At 38.0% G+C, this 15,268-nt stretch overlaps 3 protein-coding genes across 3 annotated transcripts; 2 read left to right on the forward strand and 1 right to left on the reverse strand.

Moving 5' to 3' along the window:
* Positions 1-6,911: 6,911 nt before the first annotated feature.
* BJX67DRAFT_148705 (uncharacterized protein) lies at positions 6,912-7,957 on the forward strand. The gene is made up of 2 exons (XM_071024755.1): positions 6,912-7,482; positions 7,548-7,957. The coding sequence occupies exons 1-2, from the start codon at positions 7,074-7,076 to the stop codon at positions 7,832-7,834; spliced, it is 696 nt and encodes a 231-aa protein (XP_070885139.1). The 5' UTR covers positions 6,912-7,073; the 3' UTR covers positions 7,835-7,957.
* Positions 7,900-9,576, forward strand: BJX67DRAFT_372808 (uncharacterized protein; the record flags this gene model as incomplete). The annotated part of the gene is made up of 4 exons (XM_071031302.1): positions 7,900-8,257; positions 8,323-8,514; positions 8,697-9,405; positions 9,471-9,576. 4 exons carry the CDS (start codon positions 7,900-7,902, stop codon positions 9,574-9,576), a joined length of 1,365 nt encoding a protein of 454 aa, XP_070885140.1.
* A 1,057-nt stretch (positions 9,577-10,633) lies between these two features.
* Positions 10,634-11,923, reverse strand: BJX67DRAFT_148667 (2EXR domain-containing protein). Its single transcript, XM_071024754.1, has one exon. It carries the CDS (start codon positions 11,793-11,795, stop codon positions 11,061-11,063), a length of 735 nt encoding a protein of 244 aa, XP_070885141.1. The 5' UTR covers positions 11,796-11,923; the 3' UTR covers positions 10,634-11,060.
* Between the last annotated feature and the right edge of the window lie 3,345 nt (positions 11,924-15,268).

Consider the following 15,268-nt stretch of genomic DNA (forward strand, 5'->3'; position numbering starts at 1 on the left):
GGGATATAATTGCTGAGGCTTGCTGCAGGCAAATAAGGTTGACTCAGCGAGACTTGGTGGTGCGTGGATGCAAGCGCCTGAGTGAGTGGCGTAAGGGTTGGCAAATCGACAGCCAAAAACAGCGTCGATTGCGGCCGTTTTTGGCGGTCCATTTGCCGTCTTCTAGTTTAAAATAGTATTATATTATTTAATATAACTAGATTAGTTTATTATTATTCCTTAATATTATAATATAGAGCTGTAGTATAGCAAGATCTATTAACTATTAATATCTAATTTTTTAATAATCCCCCTCTCCTAAGGTCTTTGTTTCTAAAAATATAATAAATAATACTTTCTTAGGTAAGTTTAGTATAATTTATCCTATTTTTTTTCTCTATATTTTGGTACTAATTTCTTGTTATAGCTTTAAAGGCTAATATTATTAAAGATTTTCTAAGTTATAAAATCAAAGATAGTGTTATCGAAGCGACGACCTCTCGTGCGCTCCTAACCCCGGGCTCTCACACGGGACTTCCGAAGGATTCGGATTGACTTGTCTTACCTGGTGCGATCACGTCCAACAAGTATGGAGACTTGTCATGGTAGGGTTGAAGTCGAGGTGAAAGAGCAGGGCTAGCCTATAGTATGTATACTATAGCCTGTAGAGTAAGTACTAGACAAGTTGCTTCGCAAAGATCCTTTGAACTGGTTACTCTGGAATAACAGTAGTATTAATCACGAAGATAGGAAAGTAGATATAGTGGTAATGAGTGTCCTTAAGTATTCCTCCCTTCTTGGGTCTTCCTCGTCCATATGGTATTCAACATACCACATGGTCTTTCTATACCTCGATGGTATATTGCATACCTTCTCTTGGTGGTATACCTTAGTCACGTGGTACTAAGTTATGGGCTCCCACGAGTGGTGATGTTCCGAGGGCGACTCGCCCTTTTCCGAGGATGCTAGTGGTGGATCGCGGGGTTTTGCCATGAGCTCCAGGGAGCGCTTAGTTCGTAGGACCCTGGCCGAAAAGTCAAGTACATAGAGTCGCATATATGGTAGGCTTTCTCGTGGGGTTGTCACTTTGGGTTTAGCGCTCAGGCCTCGCTCACTGAGCCCCTGGGTAAGTTGCGGGCATCTGTTCGGTCATCCCTTTTCCGCGGGCTGGTTGATTGGTTGTCGTGGCACAAGGATTCTGCCTAACGCAGCCGCCCTCAGGTCGGTGCGGGCAGTGTCATAACAGATAGTAGCTTTGTAATAGTCTTCCTATATAAATATTATTCTTGTCTTAAAAAGTCCTGTATTAAATTTAAAAACTTGTTAAGATATAGCAAATATATAAAAGCAGGAAATTATAAATATATTAAGTTAAAGATAATATTTTTTAATAGCAAGTAGTAGAAACTTATTAAAGCTTAAAACAAAATTAAAAAGGATAAAAAGTTATTATTATTAAAACTCCTTTATTTTTATAAACAAAAATAGTTATTATATTATTATATAGGTAATTTTATTACCTATAATTATAAGAAGATAAAAAAGCTAGAGTCCTTAAAAGAAATAAAAAAAGAGGAAAGGTACAAGTAAAAAAAAATTAAAAAAATATAACAAGTACTAGTTATTTTAAATAAAACCTTGCAGGCCTATATTATATAAATTACTAATACTTTTTTATTATTTTTTTTAAAGGACTTTTTTTTTAACTAGTTTGTTGCTAGAATTCTAGAATCTTTTTAAGGTAATTAAGATGCCTAACAGGTTTCTAAGAGTTATTTTTAAGTAAGTAACCTTTTTATTTAACAAGATATTAAATCTAATTTTTCTCTATTTAATAGTCTAGGATTTTTTTAATTTTATACTCCTTATTAATTTTAGTTATTTTATTATTAGTATTTTCTAGATTTTTTATTAGTTTAAGTAATAAAATATAGAATACTAGGTAAACTTGTATTTTTACTAATAGTATTAAATAGTAGTTATTATTTACAAGTTTTTTCTTGATTTTAAATAGTCTATATTTTATAGTATCAAGTTTATTACTTGATTATTTACTTTTAATATTAAAATCTTTTTTTTTTATTATTTATTATAGCAAGTAAACTTTTTTTTTTTCTAAAATTATAGCATGTTTTTATACTTTTTATTATAGTAGAATTTTATTTTTTTTTCTACCTATCTAATATTATTAGTTATAGATTAGTATAATATCTTTATATAAGCAACATATATTAATACTATATCTAATTATTCTTTGGCTGGTAGTAATTCCTAATATATTCTAGGATTTCTCCTAAGATTTATATAGTAAAATATAATACCTGTTATTATATTTTTTATATTATTAATTATAAATTAAGCTATAAGTAATAATTCTACCTAATTATCTTGATTCTAGTCCATGTAGTATTATAAATATTATTTAATTAACTAAATTATTTTTTTTACTTGTCTATTAGTTTGCTAGTAGTTAGTAGTAGATATATCTTGTCTTGTTCTACATGCTTCTATAAATATTTTCTAAAATTTTAATATAAATAGCTTGTCTTGGTTAGAAATTATTTATTTTAGTAGTCTAGTCTAAATAAATATTTTTTATAATATTAAATATGCTAGTTTTTTTATAATAATATTCTTTTATATTAGTCTAATAATTATATATTTTATATATTTATATATAACTATAATTATATTTATATACATGATTCCTATAATAGGATTTTTTAATAATAGTAATTCTTGGATAAAATTAACTATAATACTTTTTTATAGTTTTATTAGGATTTCTAGTATTTATATCTTGCTATATAGTTAATATTATAATTACTTGTTTTAGTTATACTTATTATACTATATAATATAGTCCTATACTCTTTTATATATTTATAAAAAGTAATATACTTGTTAAATCTTTTTTATTATCTTTTTAATCTTTTAGTATCCTTTAAATAGTAGGTTATGGTACTTTTAAATTACTTCTCTAACTAGTCTATTAAATATTATAATTACTCTATTTTATAGCAATACTCTATTGCTTTTTTTAATATTATTTATATTAAATTTTTAGGTCTAGATTATTCTATCTTTTTTTTACTCTTTTTTAAGTTATATAAGAAATTTATAATTATTAATTATAACTATTACTACTAATTATATTTCCTAATTAAATTATAACCTATCTTTATTAATTTTTAGTATGTTTATTTCTAGATTCTTGATATTAATTATATAATTAGGGTTTCTATTTAGCATGTCTATTATAATATTTTTTTTGCTATTAATATACTTAATCTTAAATTAATATTATAAAAGCTCTTGAGTCTATTATACTTGTTATTCTTTAAGTTCCTTTATTATTATAAAGAATATTAAGTTCTTATAATCTATCTAAATAATTATTTTATATTTTACTTCTTATAAATAATATTTCTAGTACTTGAATTCTTTAATAATTACAAGTATCTCTTAGTTATATATATTATAGTTTTATTTAGCTTGGATTATTTTTTTTAAATAGAATAAAATAGGTTGCAATTTCTTATTATTATTTTTTTATTCAAGAACTATTCTTAATCCTCCTTCTAATATATCTATTTTTATATAGTTTTATTATTCTAGATTATATAATTATAAGATTAATACTTTCTTAACTATTTTCTTGACTAAATTTATTAATTCTTGTTTCTTTTATTCCTAAATAAATAGTATATTATCCTTAAGTAACTCTATTATAGATTAAGAATTCTATATATATTAGTTAAGATACTTTTATATATATCCTAATATTCCTAGGAATTTTTAAACTCCTTTTTTGTTAGTTAATATTAGCTAATTTAGTATTATATTAATCTTTTCTTATAGTATTTGCTATTCTTCTAGTATAAGTCTTATATCCAGGTATTTAATTTCTATAGTATTAAATTTATACTTTTTAATGCTTAGTATAAGTCTAACTTCTAGTATTATTATTATAACTTCTTAAACATGTCCCTTATATTTTTTAGGGTTTTCTAAATAAATAATTATATTATCAAAGTAAATAGTAATAATTTGGTTAAGATATTATTATAATATATAAGTTATAAATCTTAAAAATTTTATAGGTAATTATATTAGTCCTATAAATATAATAACCTATTTATATAATCCTTAGTCTATAAGAAATGCTATTTTCTAGATATTATTTTTATATATTAAAAGGTTGTAATAACCTTATTATATATTAAAGATAGTTATAATCTTTGCTTTTTATAATAAATCTCTTTTTTATCCTATATATAGTACCTTGTTTATATCTAGTATTATAGTATTATTAAGTTTTTTATAATTAATTATTATTCTTATTTTTTTATTCTTTTTTAGTATAAATATTAGTTATAATAATATCTTGGATTTTGATTTATATATATATCTAGCTTCCAAAAATTTCTTAATAAACTTGTCTTTTATTACTAATTCTTTAGATAATTTTTGGTATTACTTGACTTGTAGTAGCTTAATACTTAGTTTTAATAGTATTCTTGCTTTATATTATAGTTTATAACTAGGTAATTAGTAATCTAGTTTTATAAATAATTTAATAAACTTGTAGTACTTCTCTAGTAGTAATTTCTTGATTTTAGCAAGTTTAGTTTTATAAACTTTTTTTAATTTAAGATATCTATTTTTTGCAAGTTAGACTCTTATTCTATTATTCCTAGTTATTTTACTTAATACTTCTTGTATTCCTTTTATTATTTTTATTTAGGTAGTTTCTTATTCTAAGATATTTATTATTTTTTAATTCTTATTATTAGAGATTATTCCTAATTCTTTTTTAATATTATAAGCTTATATATTATAGTCCTATATTTCTATAATTAAATAGTATCTTTTAATTATAACTTCTCTATTCTTTTAGTTAATAATTAGTTCTTATCTTATTAACCAAGGTATTCTTATAATTATATTATATAGTTTTTTTTTTGTTAGTATAACCTTAAATATTAGATTCTTAGTATATATTCTTAAGCTTAGTTAAATAATTCTTATTCTTATTTTAGGTTTATAGTATAGTATTTTTTCTCTAAATCTAATAATCTTAATAGTTCTTCTAGTTAGTTTGGATTTGATTCTATATTACTTAGCAAACTTAGGTTTAATAAACTTATTTAATACTCTAGAGTCTATTAGAATCCTTGTTTTATATCTATTAATTATAGCAAGTATAATTAGTAATACTTAGCTTTTTATTATATAAAGCTAAATCTCCTATTAATATTTTTTATATTATTTTTATTTTTCTTTTATATAGCAGGTCTTGTTATATATTACTATCTATTTTTTAGGGTAGAAAATATATCCCTTAATCTAGTAGTTATAGGTTGTTAGATATAAGTAATATAGGTATTTTTTACTTATAAAAATATAGTTATAGTTTTCTTTTATAGGATATTTATAGTCTAGCTTGTCTAATATACTTGGCTATTATAAATACTATCTATTTTCTTGTTTTATATAAATATATTTTTTACAAAAGTTATTATAATAAAATATCTAATTAATTTTTTAGTATATTATCCCTTTAAAAGTTAGGTAATAGTTATATAGGTAGTTTTATATATATTTAATTTAGTTATTATAAAAGCATGTTCTTTTTAAGTTTAATATCTATTTAAATTTTTCTATTATTTATTTATATATTTCTCTATATTCTAGATATAGTAAAAATATCTAATCTTTATATTATTTATATTTTATAATATAATCTTGCTATATTTTTCTAGACTATTCCTAATATATTATTTAAGGCAGCATGCAAGTATAAGATTTATTTTTTAAGAAGTTACTAATCTTATAGTTTTTATCTTTTTATAGAGTTTCTATTTATATTTTATAAGTCTTATACTAAGTTATTACTATTTTATTAATATTCTAAACTATTAACTATATATAAAACTTGTTAGTTAAAAAAAAGATCTTATTATTATTATCTTGTTTTTTTTTTTACCAAGTAATATTATTTATTATTTATATTATTAGATTCTTGCTAATAAACTTTGTAGTAATCTTCATGCTTTTAAATATATAGTTCTATTATAGGTAATTTATTAGTATTATATAATATTTAAGCTAATCTCTTTTTAAAGTCTAGTAAATATTTTCTCTATTTCTTAGTATCTAATATCTATATTTTCTTATATTTTTAGTATTATTCTTTTTATAGTTTAAAATATCCTTTTTCTCCTTTTTATTAATATATATATTTTTTTTACTAATCTTTATAGTTATAATAGTATTAGCTAACCTTTTTATATTTTCTTGCTATTTTTTATATAGCTTGTTTAATTATAAGATAATAATTATATTATCTCCTATATTAACAAGTATATAGATAGTATAGATATCCTTAATTATATATACTAGTTATTATTCCTAGTTTATTAGTTTAATTATTATTCTAGTAGTATTTCCATTTGGGCCGCCGCCGCCCCTTCCGGCCGCCCCCCCGTTGCGGTTTAGCCGCCGCCGTGACCGCGCCCCGTCCGGTTTAGCGCGGCCCATTCTGGTTTGGCGTGTTGCGCCATCCCCGAACGGGAACTGCCGCCATCCACCGCCCCGTTGTTGGACCGCCCCGACTATAAAAGCATCGAGTGCGTCGCTCGACGACAACTCCTCGTTCTTTCCTGCGCAACACCGCGCCCTTTCCGCCCCCATGCAGCGATGAAACGCTAATATCCGGCCGTCGACTCAATTGCTCGATCGCCTTCAGCCCGTCCGAAAATCTCTGACCGTCACACGACCCGATGTCTCCACCCCCTCGTCTTGACGGCTCTCTGACTCGCTCTCTGGAAGCTGCAAACTTCTTTTCTGGCGCTCAGCGCGCGTTGCATTCGGGACAAGGATCCTAGGCGGCGCAGGGAGGAATGTTGCTGCCTGGAGAGAAGAGGAGGCGGAGGTTTCGTGCATCTATCGGGGAACGATTCAACCAGGCTGTGTTTCCGCCATGATCCACGGCCTCTTGAACGACTTCTCGATGCCTTCGACTGTACCGCTCTTCCTTATTCTAGTCTTTCTTTTCGTCTCTGTGAACTTCGACTTCGGCGGCTAGAGGAATGAGCCTTGGGAACCCCCTAGACAAGTCTCCTTCTGGCCTGCCGTTCTGCGGAATGGCCGTCCGGACAGTCAGGTTGCAGTGGAACCTCCTGATGCGCCTCGCCGAAGGTCGTTATATCGCAGCCAATCCAAAAAATGCCTCGGGGGTTCCAAGCCATCCCGACTGCGCCCTGTTGCAACAGAAGGGCACACGAGCGGGATCCTTTCCTGCAGACTCTCCCCTTCCCCAGGGCACACAAGCGATCTATCCTCAACGCCAATGGAACCTCTTGATGCGCCTTGCCAAAGGTTGCCATATCGCGGCCAATCAAATAAATGCCTCAGGGCTTCCAAGCTATCACGAGTGTGCCTTGTATGGCGGCACAAGGGCACACGAGCAGATCGTTTCTTGCAGCGTGTTCCCCCGAGGTAGAGAACCTATCTATTTCCGACGCTGATGACGAGTCCGACTTAACGGGCACTGCCTCATACAGTATCCACTGGTCGGCATCGCACCACGCAGCTGACTGTGGGACTCCTGGCGCCGGAGCTGGGAGATCCGTGCGGATTCTGTATCCCGAGGTGTTGTTGGAAGAGCTCATTGGAGGCGACGTCCAGCATTTGCTCGAATACGACGGGCGATTTTGGAATGTATTGGAATTCAACAATCATCCACGGATCTGCTGGAGTTCCATTTGTCGCCCAGCCGTCTGAGACCTTGTTGGACGCCCATCAGCTCAGCTATAAAGCTGGCCTTGTCCATCTTCGCACCGAAATCTGAGCGAGCCGTTGTCTCTTTTAATCGCTTCCAATTGCTCTCCTAAATCCATCCTCCATTCCTCCATGATGACCCAGCCGGCGCCCAGAAGGGCTTTGGTAGATCTGGACAATATCGAGTTCTACCGGCCCCAGCCCTCAAAATCACGACCACCAGAATCGGCTCTTTCCATCCCACTGAGCCTGGCCTCCCTTTCTATTCTTCCACGTGCGGCCGCCCGCAAAGCCCTCCCTCGCGGCGATGGTGCCCTACCCTTTGACCGTCCTTGTGGGTGGGCTTCTTCCTACAATCCTGAGTTGTTGAATTCATTTGATGTCGAGTTAGCCAGGTGCGCGAACGTAGCACCGCCGGCGACCAGTTCCCATACGGTCAGTGAACTCACCCACGAAGAAACCGGCAACGAGGCTCTTGATGCCTCCGCTTTCTGTACGTTACAACTCCTAGGCATCGGTATTCAGTATCCAGTCGTTTTGCTAACGTTCACACTGCAGCCCTGACTTCGTCTCCCTCTCTCTCCAGTCCCCCCAAAACAACAGACCTGCCTAGCCCTTTTGGAAGTACAACAAGCCGAGAAAGGATTGGAATACCCACGGAACCCGACAGTCATATATACCCTCCATCTCCGGATTTACAGGAGCGGGATCAGCCCCCGGGTAAGGGCTTTCAATATGCACACCCGATTTGTACAACATTCTGATTAACTTTACAGACATACTGCCTTGCGGCTCACATGACGAGCCCAGTGTAAGCAATGGGCGCTGTTCGAGTATTCCGCACCACGACAACCACGGCATGACTGAGTGCGGGACCCCGTCAAGCCATGTACCACGTAATGACATTGCCAACAAGCCTCTTGGAGAGCGAGACACCGATCAGGTTATTTTGGGCGGTGGCTCACTACAGCTGAAGCAAAATATCTCAATACCAGCCTTGAGTGAGGAAGACCCATTTCCAAACGATCAACGACTGCCTTCAATCGGTGTGGTTGACTTTGGCCCAGAAGGCCAACTCCATTCAGACCCAGGTAGTTCCCTTTTGGCGGAGTCAAAGAAAACATCGGTTCGTGAGAGAAGTGCGAAGCCTCATCGCCCGGTAGCAGGCTTTACCCCCAGTCCAGAACCCCCGTCCACAACCACAAAGCCGCCCCGGCGAAAGTCCTTCGAAGTTGCCCAGGCACGAATTGTCGAACGGAGAAATCGGCCACGCCGCAACTGCCCACCGAGGTTTGATGTGGTTCAGCGTGACCGCCATCCTGACTGCTCAGACCGGGAAGAGAGCTCGCGTCCCACAAAGAGACGCAAACGTGCTCCTCGACCTGTGGGAAAAGTGACCAACCCTACATCTTCCGGACCTTTCGGGAAGTCGCTACATAGCTCAGCGTCCGTGCAGGCAGCAAAGTCTTCCCACAGTCAAGATATTATTGGGCATGCCATCCTTACTGTCGAAACTCACGCGTTGGGGACCTCGTACTTTTTCTCTTTCGAGCCGAATTCACCGAATCAGCTCGACGCACCGCAATTTCGGTTCTCATTTGACGAGCCGCGCCGCCTGACGGCCCCTTCACCCACGCGTGGGTCGAAAAATGTTCAAGGATCTAAGACGGGAAGACTTTCCTTGAAGAATGATATTCATACAACAGTTACCTCCAACCCAATCGACGAGCGAGAATGGGAAGTGGAGCAAATCTTGGCGTCACGGATCTGGAGAGGAAAGCTGCAATATCAGGCTCAGTGGAGAGGATGTGATTCCGACCCGACCTGGTATCCAGCACGGGGGTTCAAGGGTGCTCCGTATAAGATTCAGAACTTCCATGGAGTGTTTTCGGACCAACCCGGTCCCCCCAAAAGGTTATCAGAATGGCTGGAAGCTTGGGAGGCGGGTCAAGACCTTGAGGATGTCCCGGATGATGACCTGCCAGAGTAACATGTACCGTTGGACACTATAAATTATATTTTAGATCCTATTGTGCTTTGAATGTGCCGGACAATAGCTTCTTCAGGAAGACGTTCACGGTGACCAAGGAGAACTACATCAGGAATCGACGACAACCTTTCCTTAAAATATACTTCGCGCTCGGGGCGAGTCTCTACCCGAACAAGGCTGAGCATCTCCGGGTTCGGATGGAAAACATCCCCAAAGTCATTAGGTTCAGTGTTGTCATACAGTCGGATACTTTCCCCTTGATTTGGGCGGGCGACATAATATGATCCAAAATATCCACTGTCACGGCCTTCCAAGGAGATTGCAAGTGCTTCTTCAACGGCCTCACGAAGCTCATCTATCTTCTTTACCATGGAGGCATATGCAAGGTGTGCATATCCTCTGAGTGAAAACAAACGGCCACGTTGGGAATGTTGGAATGGGTCTGCTTCCATCCTCTGATTCAAAGTCCGACTCGCTTATATTTTCTGGCCAAATATACAGGAGCTTCTAGTCCAAACAATCAGCGCTGTTCCAGATCCCCACACGAGAACCACGACATGAATATTTGCGGGACCCCGTCAAGCTTTGTGCCACAGAACAATATAACCGACAAGCCTATCGGAGAACAAGCACGATCGGGATACTTTGGGTGATGACTCCCAGCAGCTGAAGCAGAACGTCCCAAGACCAGTCTTTAGTGAAGCGGAACCGCTCCTAGACCATCGACGATCGCCCTCGGTTGCTGTAAGGCCACCCCGGTAATATTAATAATGGCCGAGATGGTAAGACTGGCCTTACAAGGCATCTCTCTAATAGAAGCAGGGGCGTCTTCTCCAACATTTTGGGACCGAAGGCCCCGATCGCTTCCCGCTAGCTAGTTAAATTTTCACATTCCTTTCTCTAGATACCAAGGGCCCAGCTTGTGATTAAGCTCCTTGTATAGCCAATCTGTCCTTCAGTTAAAGCATCACAGTCCAAAGAGGCCCACAGGCACCTTGTAGGGGCACGCCAAACTTGCCACAGACAAGCGCCCCCAAACAAGAGCAAGGATCAGAGCAGAAGCATACCGTTCATTCCCAACAACAGGCCCATCCTTATTCAAATTCCGACAGGTTTCTCCGTGATTAATGCACAGAAAGCTTTCATGGGAAGGGATTGAGAAGGAGTTCAGTCAGAGATTTGCTAGAAGGGATTAGACAACTATTAAGTTCGGGATGAGTCGCAAGATATTAGGATTCGGCTTGCGCTTGGGCATCAATCATTTGGTAAGGAATATATGTACCAAGATAAGACGTTCCACCACGATCTATATACTCAAGCTGGTATGACATGCTGGGATCCATGGACCCGCAGAACTTATCATAATCGTTTCGATATTCGGTAGCACGCTCCTGATATGATATGTAATTAGTGTGTTGTTACCATCATGGTCATCCTCTATAAGTACGACAATCTGCAGAGCAGGCAGGGTTGACAGGGCTGGGGAAGAAGATGGTTCCCAACCCCAGCCTTCCCATTCTGTATCTTCAACAAGAAGAATCCTGAATTGCTTAATGGAAGTCTTGTAGGAAGCTTGTATCTCCTCAAAGCGTTCAGTGTTGTTTGAGATATCGGAACTTAACCAGAGAAGCTCTTGGCGTGGATTGAAGTAGAAAGAGCATTCTGGCAAATCTGGATGTTGGACCAAGGCATATGTTTTAAGCGTATGCGTGCGGGATTCTTGACATATCCAGAGAGCGATTGGAAGCGGGCATTTCTCTAACGGAGATGATGTCTCCACGGGTCTCGAACTAAAATCCGTCCGCAGGAGTGTATCGAGAGAGCCAACAGGACGAAATATCGTGAATTCACGGTCTTTATCGTTATCCCAGGTTGCAGCTTCGACAACCTGTGCTGCAGGCCATGTATATTCCCAGATAATCAATCGGACTTCCGGCGGAAGGGATTTGAAGTCAACTACTGGAGGACTTCCCAGGCTTTCTTCTAATCTCGAGCGTTTGCGAACGGGTTCATCTCCTCCAGAGGTTGCCACTCCTAGCATCTTTGGTCAGGGAGGTCAGCAACAGGAAATACTCGCAATTGGAGATATTTAAGTAGCTTCACTGTTTCGTTTTTGTTCATGGAAGATAGTCGGAGTCTCAGACGGAGCTAGGATGTAGTAATTACTTGAGGGAAGTTCTGAAAGGAGATGGGTTTTGAAGAGGCATCCGCGATGAATAATCAATGGTCACATGATTGACTGCTGCTTCTGCTGCCTTACCACAGCAGCCACAGGACGGCTGATTCAGTTCAAGCTGAAGCAGATATACTGTATTGGATAACTAGGATTTGATAGGCCCACGGCCGATTTTGTCTAGGGTTTGTAGAGGGGCAACAGCTCAAGACCTAAAGCTGGTGCTCGCTGGCCCAAAATCAACGAGTACGCACGTCCATGATACAGCAAGGCCAACAAAAGGTGCTCAGTGACTGACAAAGTGCGGAGACAGGGTCAGATTTACAGCCTCTGCAGACCGACAAAGGGTGCCCACTGGAGTGATCCAAACAAGCTACTTTCAACCACGTTAATGGAAGCATGAAGGGGTCAAATTGTGGCTTGCATGGCCCCGGCCCTCGATCATTATTTTTGTGGTGGCGAGGTTGTCTTCCAGGGTCGGCGACAAGGAAAGCAATATCATTGGCGCTAGGTTCGCGAACAGACAAGAGGCGGTTACATACGTTCGCGAAAACCGCCTTTTAACCGCCAAAATTAAGGCGTGGCTCCCTGAAAGTGTGGCCCTCAGGATGGTTCTTTGCGTTTATATACGAAGTAGACTCTTTATTTCTAAGATAAATTCTAACGACTCCCCCAGAGGTTCAGTTTATTTAAAAGGATCTGATAAAGTCAAATTTTCGCGAGAAAACCCATGCAAGCTTAAAGAGACATGCCGCATCAGAAACCGAACAGTTCGAAGGCAAACAAAAAGTTGATTCGCCAGAAGCGAGACCGTCGCAAAACAAGTTTAATTAAAAAGTCGTCTGAGTATAGCAAGATGTGCGGTGCTGATGTCTGTTTGGGCATCCGTATTCGTGAAAGTGGCCGAGTATATCTTTTCTCGGCTGATGCTTCGGGTTTTTGGGCATTTGTGGGTTCACAGTTGGTATGTTCGCCGGATATATAGTATCCCACATAGCTAATTCGTCAAGGACTCCTATTACCCAACACCAAACCTCATCACTGAAGCAGACATCAGCAGCCGGAAAAGCTAAGTCAGAGGGCCAGAGCTGTTATGGTAGAAACTCCAGGATGAAAGGGGACCACTATAAGACTGTATGCACTATATTACTAGTGCTTAGCGACCGCGAGCTTCCTGGAATTGCGGCCAACGGCTTCACCTGCTATGTCTTGTTTTAATGATAACTAGCTGTCAGGGTGTATCTTTACATCAAACAACTTCCTGATCTACGCCAGATAGATAACCAATGTAGCTCAAGACACCGTCTGTCTACGTGCTGCTATTTCAGGTAGAGGATTAAGTTAGTCAATTCAACCCGTGATCCAGGCTCAGCACCTCTGGCATCCTGGTTACGAGAAGGTGTTATATACGCTCCCTTCATACAAGCTTCACCAAGCTAGTGTGCGCAAAATTATCCTATAGTATCTCCCAACAGGTACGCATATAGAAGAGATATGAAACTCCAAGATCTTGGTTTCGTGCCGCTAGTGTTCGTTCATCGGTCCAACCCTAATATCTATCTGCCGCGTAGATACTACATGAGCGATTACTGTTGAGCAAGAAAAAACTATCCACCAGGTATTCACTGGTACTGCGGTTTACCCCAGCCAGCCCTTCTCCACCCTACTTTGACCTATACCCTTCAAGTCTCATAGGTAAACCAAGCTGTTCAAGTTTTCTTTGTATATCATAGTGGGCAGGTTTGGAGATCCTCTGGAACACGTCTGCGGAATAGGAAGCCTCGAGAATTCTCTGAGCCGACTTCACGTGTCCTTCATTCAATGCAACCCTAAGTGCAGATATAGTCTCATCCACAACTCTCCCCAGTTGCTGTGGACGAACTGTTTCTTCTATTCTCTGGAGGATCAAGTCGGTGAATGATGGTTGATCAGTGCCAGATGCGAAAATATTCCATAAACATCGACTCAGGACTCGAGGCACCTCGTCTTGGTTATTTGATATATTAAGTGAGCGCTCTGATTGAAGGAGTAGCTCAAAGACCTGGATGTTTCTGTAGTAGGACTCGCTAGTAATATGCATCAGCTCGATAGTAAACCCAAGATCATGAACAGTCTTAATTAGCCACGAGCAGATTGCTGTGTAACGTCGTTTTAATGCTGCTTTGAATAATTCGTAGAGCATCGTAACAATATATGGCCAGTAACTTTTGCGATAATAATAGTCCACTGTTTTTAATGCGGTTTCCTCGTCTGCTTCCTCGACGAATGTCATTGTGGCATGATACAATTTCTCGTCTGTTAATGATGCGAAATTGCCATTTGGTGGAGGACGCCCAAAATTCAGCGGTTCTTTGCTTTTGTTGTCTGTGCCCTTACGGGGATTGGGCGACCTGCTTGTGGATGTAGATTCCTCCCTGAAGAGTTTTCCGAATAAGCTGGATGAAGGTCGATCAGCCTGCTGATTTGACGCCCTGTGTATCTTGTTTTTAGACTCTTGGCTAGGTTTGTAGGAGGGTAGGATCATTTTCGTAGATGGTGGGTTCCCAAATAGGCTCGATGAGGGTGGAGTCATGTTCATAGATGGTGGGGTTCCAAATGGGCTCGGTGAGAATGTATCAGCCTGCTGATTCAATGCTGTTGGTGCTTGGCTGGACGGTTTTCCAAATAGGTTGGATGACGGCGGATTCAACCCCCCGGATGCCCCCTCCGGGAGTGCGGATATCCAGTGGCTATACGGTTGTTCAAATGACATTATTGGAAATGTGGTGCAAAAAGTGCTGTAAATAAGATAGAAGACCAACTCGCTGCTAAAATTGAAGCGTGCCAAGCAAGGATTGTTTATGGAACTTGATAGTTGGTTTGATGCGGATCTCAAACTTGGTCGAGGTCATTACTTATATATACCGGAGCTAGGACTGAACCACGAATTCTCAGGCCCATGTTATGTTTGAGCCATAATTTCTAGCATGCAGCCTAGTGCCATAGATTTGAGTAACTACGACCCTTTTTAGTAGTATGTAGCGTACCCTTAGAATGCCGAGATTAGAAATGAACCAAGACTATCGATACAAATTGTTTAGGAAAAGTATTATTTTGTGCAACCTTGCTTCTCATTCTGATTGTGGTGGGAAAAAAATTATAGCTATTTATCAATGACAAATCACTTGTCTTACTGGTCATGCATGGAGACGCTTGTTGGGATGGCCTTCAGATGAATCTTCATGGCGTCGCTTAAGTGATGCTCCAAAAAGCTGTTCTCCAGGAGACGGGTGTTGCTGTTTAGAGGGAGGCTTATCAGGTGAATCTTCATGGTGGCGCTTAAGTGGTGCTCCAAAAAGCTG

Source organism: Aspergillus lucknowensis (assembly GCF_044049455.1).
Source record: "Aspergillus lucknowensis strain CBS 449.75 chromosome Unknown BJX67scaffold_27, whole genome shotgun sequence".
Taxonomy (NCBI): Eukaryota; Fungi; Ascomycota; class Eurotiomycetes; order Eurotiales; family Aspergillaceae; genus Aspergillus; species Aspergillus lucknowensis.